The 12735-nt window shown below is 36.0% G+C and overlaps 1 protein-coding gene across 1 annotated transcript; it reads left to right on the top strand.

Moving 5' to 3' along the window:
* Window positions 1–4935: 4935 nt before the first annotated feature.
* On the top strand, window positions 4936–11098 carry LOC139881205 (uncharacterized). The gene is made up of 14 exons (XM_071865722.1): window positions 4936–5454; window positions 6072–6158; window positions 6586–6686; window positions 6844–6894; window positions 7089–7260; window positions 7364–7684; window positions 8027–8230; window positions 8333–8836; window positions 8975–9184; window positions 9528–9716; window positions 9822–9982; window positions 10078–10230; window positions 10535–10616; window positions 10700–11098. The coding sequence occupies exons 1-14, from the start codon at window positions 4936–4938 to the stop codon at window positions 11096–11098; spliced, it is 3153 nt and encodes a 1050-aa protein (XP_071721823.1).
* The last annotated feature ends 1637 nt before the right edge of the window (window positions 11099–12735 follow it).

Here is a 12735-nt window from a genome sequence, read left to right as displayed (position 1 = left end):
GATCGACTACCTACCGATGAGATTTTCCGAGTTTGATTGTTTGCGTTTACTCCTTGCCTTGTGTGATGTGACAGAAAATTCGAAAGGGATAACATATTAATAAGCCTCTGTGTCCAACAAAAAGTGCTCCGAAGATTGTGTCGAAAAAAAATTGGTTTGGAAGGGCTTTATCCATTCTGTTTGATTTTTTGACGGCGTGTTGCTTATGAGATAATAAAAAAGGGACAAGTGTCCGTACTCAAAGATACATTTTATCATAATTGTCCATGTCATTTAATTGAACCGATAATCGTATCTAATCCAAAACCTAAATCGATTTGGATCTCACCTCTTTCTTCACCAATTAAAACGATTCTTCTTTTCCTTTTCTTCACCAAATTCCTATATGGTCAAGCACTGATTCCGACATCTTACATTATTAATCTATTTTATTTATACATTCAAATTCTTCTAGATACTATATGTGATATAATCTCAAATAAAAAATCCCAACAAAATTGATACTCATATACATGAATCTGTAGGAAAAAAAGGTTATCCTAAATTCATTCGAAATCTTCCTTTTTAAATTTGTATAATCTATCTTAATTCGAGAATATTAATTTTTTTTTTAAAAAAAATGATATTACAAATAGCACAAATCGTATTGGTTATAATATGATATCGTTTTGTATGTTAATATTGATCGTCTTATTTGGAAGAACCATGCTAATAGTTAACACAACTTCATCTTTTATAGTGACAGCTTCACATGCAATTAAAAGAAAATTGACTGTTATAATTTGCTTGGACTTTGAGTTGAATTGAAGTGAAAAATAAAATAAAAAAATACCAAAATATAATTTCAACATTTTTATTATAATTTCTATCAGCCTGCATAACTCAATGAGAACATTATTCTCAGGCACGTAATTGGATAATTTTCCAGAACAATACTTATAAATACAACAAGAATCAGTGGCTTGTCTTGACACATGATCACATCCCAATAAATGACTTCCATCCAACAAGGACGTTTGAACATATCCGACGGAAGAGAAAGTTCCAGCTGCTTGAGTTTTCTGCGTCTCATTTGAATTGAAATCAGAAGGCATTAGTCATCAAACTGAAATTAGCAAAAGAAATAGAGATAGGAATCGAAAAATAGCAAAAGACCAAGTGAAATTCGATTCAAATCAATAAAGAAGAAGACTTGTTGGGTTGAGATTTGATTTTTGTGGTTTGTTTTTCAAAAGAGGCGTAAAGATTTGAGAGGGGAAGATGAACGACGTGTTTGTCGTTTGGCTGGGATTTAGTTGGTGAAGAAAGAGATTTAGTTCGGTTCGGTTTAGCATGTTGTTTTTTATTCGATTATTAATTTTGGTTTTATTAAATAACATTGACAGTTATTATAAAATGTGTCTGAGGTGGAGCCGAGTCTTGACACTTGTCGCTTTTTTATTTACACATAAGCGACACGTCATCAAGAAATCAAGTAAAATGGACACAATCTCTTCCAAATTAATTTTTTTTTGCCACGAGGACCTCCAACGCTCTTTTTTTGACACATAGATCTCCGGAGTACTTTTTGTTGGACACATGGTCTTATTAATATGTTATTCCAAATGGAAAAGAAGAAGTATGATGATCTGGTTTATTTGCTTTGGGATAATACATTTATAAGTCCTTGTGTCCAATAAAAAGAGTTTTGGAGGTCCCTGTGTCGAAAAAAGAGTGTTGGAGCTCCTTATGTCGAAAAAAATATGGTTTGAAAGGGCTTGTGTCAATTTTACTCGATTTCTTGATGACGTGTCGAATATGTGTAGTTAAAAAAAGGACATTTTGGATTCATCTCGACGTAAATTTTGTTCATACCATTTATTTGAACCAAAACTAAAAATCGAATTAAACCTAAAACTACCTACATCTTCTTCCCCCTTATGCACCAAATTGAACAAGTTAAAACAAATTGAACAAGGTAATGTTGATTAAATCTCTGTATACTGTATACAACTGTCAACCAAACAAGACTTCTTCTTCGTCGATCTAATTCGAATTTCATTTTGTAATCATGGCTTCTGATTTCAAAATCCAGCCTTAAAGCTAGTCTCGATTTCTCTGTGTTTTGCTCATTTTCGATTCGGAATTTCTCTCTGTCTTTAGCTAATAACAGTTTTTTTTTGAAGTTGAGCTAATAACAGTTTGATATCTCATGGATCTAATCTCTAACTCTTCCGTCAAGTATAAAAGTTTGATAATAGTTTGCAAATTAGGGTTAGTCTCGATTTTTTTTGTGTTTTGCTATTTTTCAATTCGCAAGTGAGACGCAAAAAACTCGAGCAGGTGGAGTAGTCTCTTCCTTCAGATCTGATCAAACGTTGGGGCTTTACAGCGACCTGCAATTCCGGTCGTTCCTTTTGTTCTTTGTTACGACACTTCCTTAAACAACTCTGTTCTAAAACTTTCCCCGCTTTAAGGAGGAGGACAAACAAAACTCAATTACTGGAATTGTTGGGACGCATATATAATAGTTCAATTTATCTTGCTAATTTTTTTCCATCAATTAATTACAACAGAAATAAAAATGAGCTGCTTGCAAAATCATTCGTCTGAACTGATTCAATAAGTAGTTTTGGGTTCATTTTAATCTTGGTTTTGGTTCAAATAAATGACATGGACTATTATGTGGTAAAATTTATCTAACCTGGAGATAAATCCAACACATGTTTGTTTTTTATACTACATGTAAGCGACACGTCATCAAGAAATCGAGTAATATGGGCACAGGCCCTTTCAAACCATATTTATTTCGACACAAGGAGCTCCAGGGCTCTTTTTTTGACACTGAGACCTTCAGAGTTCTTTTTGTTGAACATAGGGACTTGTAAATGTATTATCGCATTTGCTTTTCATCTGATTATAGTTGTTTTAAATTTTAAATCGGTTCAATGAATGTTTCAGTCGTCAAATTGTCAATTCAAAACTTTTAATATTAATTCGGTAAAATATCCGAACCGAACAAAAATCGGTTAATACCGATCCTGAATTTATTTCGGTACGATTACAATTTTGTCAAGACCGAACTGAATCGAACCGAAGAACGCCACTTTAACCGATTTAAGCTACATGTCAAATTTTTTACACGTTATTCACACGTATTGTTATATAATTGGTTAAAAATGTTGAAATTCTGGGTTTGATCGATGGAAGCATAGAGGAGAGTATTGAAGTTGGCTGGAATCGAATCAGCGACGGTGACTGTGCAAAGCAGCTTTCTCTGCTGCTTGCTGGGCTTCGTCTGCTACTCAGCCCAACCCCAACTGCTTCTGCTCATACCAATTGGGCCTCCTCCGTCCATTCGGCCTAATCTGCCACAACAATCAAGTTTACACAGCAGATATTGCTTATGTTTCAGCTGTTGTTTGTGCTGCAAGCAACATCTTCCATCACAATCCTACAACAACTCCTTGTCATTCTAAAGCATGGTGAGATCATGCTAAGTATGTCTTTGATTGTAATCAATAAGTATGTGGCATAGATTAAACTTTAGTACTTAATTTTTTTGTGTAATAGTCTTTCATCACATTACAACTTGTAATATAAATAGGAAATACAAGACAATATAAAAATCAATTGAGTTGAAATCAATAACAAGAAAATAGTTTTTCTCAAAATGTTCTTCACTATTCAAATTTCAACAAAAAATGTCATGTCATCATTTTTAACAGACGTTAAGTGAGAGGGACCAAATATCCTAACGTTCGTCAAACGTAAAACCCTTGTATCGAATTAGAACATTAAAGACGATATAGATTTTCAAATTAAATATAAGGACCAAACGCATGGTTTTCCCTTTTAAATGCAACACGTGTTTTGGCCTGCCTGCCAGACACATTATCTTATATATCTGTATTATTTAAACATAAGGTCATGTGTCCTACTACTTCTTTGTCCTGACGATTCTAGTCCTTCTGCATGCACGTCGTTTTCAAAGTAACATCTTCACGCTCATTTAGTCAAACAATTTTATTATTAATTATAATTCATTAACGCGTTACTCGTTTCCGCTCTTTTTTTATATTAAGATTAAGAGGTGTCCGCTTCGACAAATCCTTTTTTTTGGACCGCAAAACTTTTTTCATAAACTGTATTCTTAATATTATTTCTGTTATTTTAATTAATAGTAATTGTATTTATATACATTAATTCCATGTATTCGGTTGAGTTATATGAAAAATGTCGGTCTTCATAATTTTATATGAAAAATACATTTTCAGCATATAGATAGACCGACAAATAATAAGTATGTGCAATATCTCTTCTAAGGTGAAGAATATATGTAACAATTTTTCGATCTTTCTCGACACTTTCTTCTTAATTTTCAGCCATCGAGTATACAATCAAACCTCGCTAAATTCATATCATCAAACTGTTAACATTTATTAATTATTTAAATTATTAATTATTTATAAAATTATATTAATTTATTAAAATTATTAATTTATGGAATATTATATTATCATATTTTCGTCCAAAGCTATAAATCCTTTACTAAATTGTACCCATAGAAAAATAGATCTGGTAAGCTAAGTGACACGGTATTAAATACTACACTACTAATAACAATTACCTTCTTTAAGCGTTAAATGTGACACTTAAACTTTGTTTGGAGATCCTCAAAAAAAAAAAAAAAAAAAAAAAAAAACTTTGTTTGGAGTCATATTGTAATGCAAACAACACACAGACAAACAAAAGGACTCTTTGCTTTGGTTTTAGACTAATACGTATTCGTAAATGCACCATTTACATAAACACTCTCTCTGCTTAAACACACACAGAGACAGAGTCGCCCAGACGAACACTAATCACAAACAAAATCAATTCGTTTTCCTGAGGAAAATAAAATTATAGATCAAACAAAGGAATCTTCATCATTCTCTTTATCTTCTGATCCTTATGGGCCGCAACTCGCCTCCACGCCACATCGACGACAATGGAGGCGACGGCGCTGCTGCCGGTGGATTCCGGCCGATCCGGGACAGGTTCCCATTCAAACGAAATCCCAATAGTAGAACCAAAACATCTCCTCCTTATTCGGATCGCACACTTCCGCGTAGCAGTAGTGGAGGTGGTGGTGGCGGCGGCGGCAGATCTTACCACACTAATCGACTCACCAGCCACCGCAAGGGGCTCAATTTGTTGTTCTCCTTCCGTGGCGTCTACTTTTTCTATATAATGGTTATATTAGGGGTCTTTGCATTCGCATCAATGGTGTTGCAGAGCTCCATGATTTCGTCAGTTGTGTTTAGACAAGGTCCTGAGAAGAGAGGGAGATCGGTGATGGATGGTTTGAGGATCGGAAGTACGTTAAGATTCGTGCCGGGACAAAGATTGAAGAGTATCACTGCTGGTCATGGCCTTGATCAGCTTAGATCGCAGCCTAGGATCGGAATTCGCAAGCCCAGACTAGCTATTGTAAGCTTTTTATTTTACTGATATTCCACTAAGCTGCTAACTGATCGTCAAATCACAATGCTAGTGTATTGTGAGTAGGCCTACTAAATTGAGTTGCCAACTCTGAGTTTTGAATTTGATCAAGTTACGCAAGCAAGTTCCAATCGGATGAACGCATACAGCTACATTCCAAGTATTTATGCTTGGCACTAATGGATGTTATAAGAATTTGTGGGCTCCACGAGTTGTAGATTGGTATATGTTGCTTGCATCCACAAACTACCAACCGGGCAGTTATAATTAGAAATTTTTAGTTGGTTGCTATAGCAGTATCCATCGACATTATATATATTGTAGATTTCAATGATATAGTTATGGAAATTGAACTTAACTGTGCTTGGTATGATCATTTAATGATATCTTGTTGATGGATTTAAGTTTGTTTCCTTTTGTGGCTCTTTATGGCGCGAATCAAAAACAGTCTGCATATTGTCAGTGTAATGCATTAGTGTCTTGTAACGACGAATCGAGAACATCATTTTCCTCTTACTTTAACCTTTTTTTTTTAAAAGAACAAACCTGTTACTTTAACCTTGTTCAATTGTTTATTGTCCTTATAATTACTATTCTTTCTTCAGGTCTTGGGGAGCATGAAGAAGGACGCAAATTCGTTGATGTTGATTACCGTGATGAATAATCTGCAGAAAATTGGTTATTTTCTTAAGGTTAATTTCTCTTCAATATCCTCTGCACGTATTGTAATTTTGCCCTTTTATCCTCTGCACGTATTGTAATTAAGGTTGCTCCTTTGTGGTCTGGAGGTCACGGGTTCGAGTCACGGAAACAGCCTCTTTGCAATTGCAAGGGGAAGGCTGCGTACTATGACATCCTCCCCCATACCCCCCAAAGCGGGGAGCCTTAGCGCACCGGGGTTTGCCCTTTTATCCTCTGCACGTATTGTAATTTGAAAGCTTCATTAGTTTTGAATGACTTATTCTAGTGGCTATAAGTGTAGAACATATGTAGGTGTCTCGTCTGAAGAAACCATGCTTAGTTGTGGATTGATAAACTAATAACATTTTGTATTGTGAGCATTGTTTTCTACTGTAGATTCTGATTATCTTGATATACGCTCGTAATGTCCATTGCCAGATTTATGTTGTAAAGGATGGTCCGGCACGTTCAATGTGGGAACAAATAAGTGGGGTCTCACTTTTGGGTCCAGAGCTACATGGCCATATTGATTGGTCGAGGTATGCCCTATTGTATCCAGTCTTCTATTTCTATTGTTGCTTCATGTTCTGGTTTCTCCATTTGAAAAAGAAGTTGCATTTTTCAAAGTTTTGTTGGCCATTTGTTTGTTGATTTCTATATGCGTGCAGGAATCACATTGTTCATTCTGGTTTGCAGGTACGAGGGTGTTATTGTTAATTCTCTTGAAGCAAAGGATGCCATTTCAAGGTAGGCAGGTCTGACATAAACTATGCAGCTGAAACTTGATTTTTGTTTGAGAGATTTTATATTGCAAGTGTTCTTTACTACTTGAATTTTCATGAATGCACTTGGGTTGGGACACGTTGAAAGTTTTCTTGCAATTTTTATTCTCCTTTGAGTGGGTTACAATGTTTATGGTTAGTGAGTTTATATTTATGCAGCCTTATGCAGGATCCTTTTCATACAGTACCTCTTGTATGGATAATCCAAGAAGATACACTTGCAAACCGTCTTCAGATATATGAAGAGATGGGTTGGAAGCATCTTATATTTGATTGGGAGAAGGCTTTTAGTCGGGCTACAGTTGTTGCATTTCCAGATTATACTCTGCCGGTAATCTGCGACCACATTTTTTTATACGCATCATTTTTAGTTGAGCTGTCATTTTAAAAGACATTCCTATGCTACTTCTAAACTTTGTTGCTTCTTGTATCAGATGTTATATAGCTTGCTTGATACTGGAAACTTCTTTGTGATTCCTGGATCACCTGTAGATGTGTGGGCTGCAGAAGCCGTCAGTGAGACCCATTCCAAGGACCAACTAAGGAAGAATAATGGATTCAATGAAGATGACCTAGTGGTTTTGGTTGTTGGAAGCTCTTTCTTCTATGATGAGTTGTCATGGGACTATGCCGTAGCAATGCATACCATAGCACCTTTGCTCATCAAACATGCAAGGAGAAAAGATGCAGGAGGATCATTTAAGTTCATATTTCTCTCTGGTAATTCCAGTGATGGATATGATGATGCTCTACAGGTAATTCGTTGTCAATTGCTTCTTCGAGATTTATGTATTTGTCTTAGACTATGACCATTCACATTTTATCATGGTCACAGCCCTATTCCCATGCGAAGCAATTGGACATATCCCTATTCCTTTCTTACTAAGAACAATTGTCTTTTAGAAATGTTCATAGAACGAAGTACTGTCATTAGCGTCATTGTGGAAATCAACATTTTTTTTCATCACCTAGTTGACACTTAACACTGATGTAATGCTTTTCAGTAAGCTTCCCCTGTCAGATGACAAAGTCCTGTTTCGTCCATCCACTTTTAGTTTTTACCTTTAACGAGTGAATCCGTACTTTACTTTATGCAGGACCTTGCTTCACGCCTAGGACTTTTGGAGGGATCTCTACGGCATTATGGTGTGAATAGTGACGCGAACCATGCTTTGCTGATGGCTGACATTGTTCTTTACGGTTCTTCCCAAGACGAACAGGGTTTTCCCTCATTAATTATTCGAGCCATGGCGATGGGTGTTCCTGTAGTTGCCCCCGAATTTCCTATTATAAAGAAATATGTGAGTCCGGCTATGTCCTGTATTTCTGCCTCAGCTCCCAAATAGGATGATATGTTTGCTTTCTGCTTCCCACATAATTTTCTGAGATCACCTACATTGCAGGTCGGTGATGGAGTCCATGCCATATTGTTTCGAGAGCATGATCCTGATGCTTTGATGAATTCTTTCTCCCTCATAATATCAGATGGAAAACTCTCTGAAATCGGCCAAGTAGTTGCGTCCCATGGAAAACTGCTTGCCAAGGATTTGCTGGCATCAGAGTGCATAACTGGTTATGCAAGGCTCCTTGAGAATGTCCTCGACTTTCCATCTACTGTCTTGCTGCCCAGTACTTTTTCTGAGATTCAACAGATGGCATGGAATTGGAATTATTTCGGGAATGAAATAGATCAGAAAGCTGGTGAAATGCTTGATGCCGATAACACTGAGATAGAATCTAGTATTGTTTATGCCCTTGAGAAAAATGTTACCAAGCTTCTTGGATTGACTAATGTCACGGAAAATGCAACTGAGGTTGTAGGGGAAGACTTGCCTACTGATCAAGATTGGGCTGTTTTGGGCGAAATGGAGAGCTTGGAAGAATACGAGAGATTGGAGATGGAAGAGGTATTTCAGCTTTCACCTTTATAGTACTCTCTATCTTGGTGTATGCAAGTGTCCTTCCTCATTGTTGCGTTCTTTTTGTTATTTTCATTATATTTGTGGAAAACCATCTGACATGTAAAATTATTTCCTGATGTTTAGCTTGAGGACCGAAATGAGAGAAATACTGGCGCATGGGATGAGATATATAAAAATGCAAAAAAAGCTGAGAAGCTAAACTTTGAACTGAATGAAAGAGATGAGGGAGAACTAGAAAGGACTGGCCAGCCAGTTTGCATTTATGAGATATATGTAGGAAGAGGGACATGGCAATTTTTGCACCACGGTTCTTTATACCGTGGGTTAAGTCTTGTAAGTTATTTTCCTTCTCTCTTTAATATTCTTCATGCTATTTGTCATTCGTTCTTCAGTTTCATTTTGTTTACTTATTTACATTTCCAATGGTTGAAAATTGAATTGATTAACAATTCATTTTTCAGAGCACCATTTTATATTGTCATAACAATTTGTCTTTGCGTTTTCCTTTTCAAATCACTGTTACATTTCTTAGTTCGTTTCAACTTTCAACTAATATACGAGACTTCAGTTTTTGGAGATTTTATGATCCTGCGTTGCCTATGTATGCAAAACTGGTTATGGGTGACTAGTTCTTGATGCTTGATGGTGATATTTTTATCTCCTTCCTGTATGTCAGTCAACAAATGCAAGGAGGTTGAGATCGGACGATGTGGATGCAGTCGGCAGGCTTCCTCTTTTGAACGACTCTTACTACCGGGATATCCTCTGTGAGATTGGAGGAATGTTTGCTGTGGCAAATAAGGTGGATAAAATTCACAGGAGACCTTGGATTGGGTTTCAATCATGGCGAGCTACTGGTAAAAAGGTATTTCAATAATAGTGAGCTACTGAAATAGTAATCTTACCATTTTATCTTAGTATCTTCCATATTCAGAGTTTGTGCTTAGTTTCTTGGTCCTTCCTTGAGCAGGCTTCATTATCCAAAAATGCAGAAAAATTTCTCGAAGACGGGATACAAAATAGTAAAGATGTAATTTACTTTTGGACACAACTAGACTTGGATGGTGGGAGCAATAATGATCGGCTTACATTTTGGTCCATGTGTGACATCTTAAATGGAGGGCATTGTAGGTATGGAGTCAATCACAGATATTGCTACATTTAAGATTCTGCTTGTATACCTTAATTTTTAAATAAATGTGGCTTTGGTTCAAAAATACATGTAGGACTGCATTTCAAGATGCCTTCCGCCGTATGTATGACTTGCCAGCTTCTGTAGAAGCACTTCCTCCCATGCCAGAGGATGGGGGTCGCTGGTCTTCCCTGCATAGCTGGGTTATGCCAACTCCTTCCTTTCTGGAGTTCATAATGTTTTCAAGGTAAGGTGTTTGTATTTTGTAGTTTTGTACACGTTTACATTTAACTGTCATTAGAAATCTAAGGATACTTATTCTTTTTTTTCCTGCTATACCCTTTAAGAATATTTAATGCCTCTATAATTTTCTAAGATATCCCTCTACTGATTCATTAGAAGGGTAAATTAGTCAAAATGATTTGTTGAATGTCTACTACATGAAAGGGTGTGGAAAAACCTTAGACGTCACTTGAAATTGAATAGTTAGTCTGAATGAAATTTTTATTGGATGAGAAATCATGAGTGGGAAATATTTCAATGAACTGCAGGATGTTTGTTGATTCTCTGCATATATTGCATGCCAAAACTGGAGAAGTTGATAGGTGTTTGTTGAGTTCGTCAAAGCTTGAGGTAAAAAACCTTGTGTGATTCAGATTTCTAGTTAAATTTACCCTATCCATCAATTTTTTTATTTTTTTATTTACGATGATCAGAGCAAGCATTGTTATTGTCGGATGATGGAACTTTTGGTCAATGTATGGGCTTACCATAGTGCAAGAAAGATGGTTTACATTAATCCCCAGTCCGGCATACTAGAAGAGCAGCACCCAATTGAGAACCGAAAAGGATTTATCTGGGCAAAATACTTCAATTTCACATTGTTAAAAACGATGGATGAAGATCTAGCTGAGGCGGCCGATGACGGCGACCATCCCACCGAGAAGTGGTTGTGGCCGTTAACCGGAGAAGTGCATTGGCAAGGGATTTACGAAAGGGAGAGAGAAGAAAGATATAGACTAAAAATGGACAAGAAGAGGAAAACCAAAGAAAAATTACTGGAAAGGTTAAGGAATGGATACAAGCAGAAGTCACTCGGACGTAGAAGCTCATAGAAGACAATTTTTGCCAAAATTCTAACTTGGTACTACTTTGACTCTAACACGGCTGCGAGTACCTTTTATTTTAACGATAATATATGGTATTTGGCTATCTTTGGCAACATTGAGAATAGACTTGCACATAGGAGGAGGCTTAATGGCGTAGTTTAAGACGGATTGGGATTACTCTCATGCAGGGGTAAGTGGCCGGGAGACGGATAGTCGGATACGTAGCATCCTGGCAAAGTAAAGGTGGAGTATTAAATTTTTCCAGCGATTAAAGTTTTCATTTTTGCACACTTCAGAGAGCGTTCATCATAGATTTTTACATATAGTTCTTTTAGTGTAGATTGATCACATATTCTTTTAATCTTTTGTATATACTACTTATTGGAAATGGCGGGAAATTTTGCGACTGCCTTCAGTTACTACATTACCTTCGCTTTGCTGGAAATTATACTTTTTGTTATGCAGTAACTATTAAATTTTGACTTAAAACTTCTATGTTGCTGATTTAAAACAAGGTGATTTGGAGAAGATATTGTGTTATTTCAACTTGGAAGCAAGGTATTTTATATCCAAGCTACCCGGCCGGTGATTATGAGGCATCCAAAGCTAACGTATAATCAGAAAAAATTATACAAACCTGAATTGACCTGATATATATCGGTACAATTGGCATTGTGAACTAAATTTGGAATTCATTCTAACAACTCGATCGAACATTCGAACTTAGTTCAGTTGAAATAGATGAAGGACGCTATTCGATTAAACGAGTAATTAGGACTTTCGACTTACATCGCTAAATTTGTTATGGTCCATATAATAATTAATCTACCAATAATCCACATGTGATGATGTATGAACAGTGACAATTATGTATGACACTAATAAGAAGCTAGCATATGTTAGTATCAAATTTTGAATCTAAGTAGACGGACTGGTTCTGATATATACTGCTGCATCATAGGATGCCCCATGTGTTTGTTCTTACCCCCACATATGATTGTGCTATAATTAAATTAAATAGTACTCGTAGTAATATATGGTAGTTGCATATTAATTAATTAGCTAGATACTATATTATATGTCCTTCCTTACCAAATCATCCATGTGAAAATGTCTTTCATGCATGTTTTATATATATATATATATATCATCTAAATTAGTGTGGGGAATAAGCATGTTACTTGCATGTTATTGCTTGACCAAAATGAAAAAAGAGATCTCTTGAATTTTTTGTTATAATAAAAATCTATAGTTATAAGTAGATACCAAACAGAACTGTATTTGATACAGCTGGACATATTGCCCATATTATTTTGATCATGATGATCGGCAAATTTACAAATTAATAGATTAGGTGTCATTTCATTTAGTTATACTACTATAAGTCAACGATTCCATCGAATTGAAAAGTTAACCGATGATCCAGAACATATCAAGAGACTTTATTCGATAATAGAAAGATGATTATATGGTGAAATAGAGAAATTACGGAGTATTTAGCTAGAGTGTGTGTAGTGTAGTAAGATAATTGTGAGTTGAATTCTAATTTGCAGGCACGCATCTATTTATATGGCAATAAGAGAGTCGTTGTAGAGTTAATTGAGAGCGTGATCTTCGGAATTAATGCCCCGACGGAAAGTAAC

This window comes from Rutidosis leptorrhynchoides, unplaced genomic scaffold (assembly GCF_046630445.1).
Source record: "Rutidosis leptorrhynchoides isolate AG116_Rl617_1_P2 unplaced genomic scaffold, CSIRO_AGI_Rlap_v1 contig130, whole genome shotgun sequence".
NCBI lineage: Eukaryota > Viridiplantae > Streptophyta > Magnoliopsida > Asterales > Asteraceae > Rutidosis > Rutidosis leptorrhynchoides.
The sequence above is the reverse complement of the archived record's forward strand: the minus strand, read 5'-3'. Positions and strand labels throughout refer to the sequence as shown.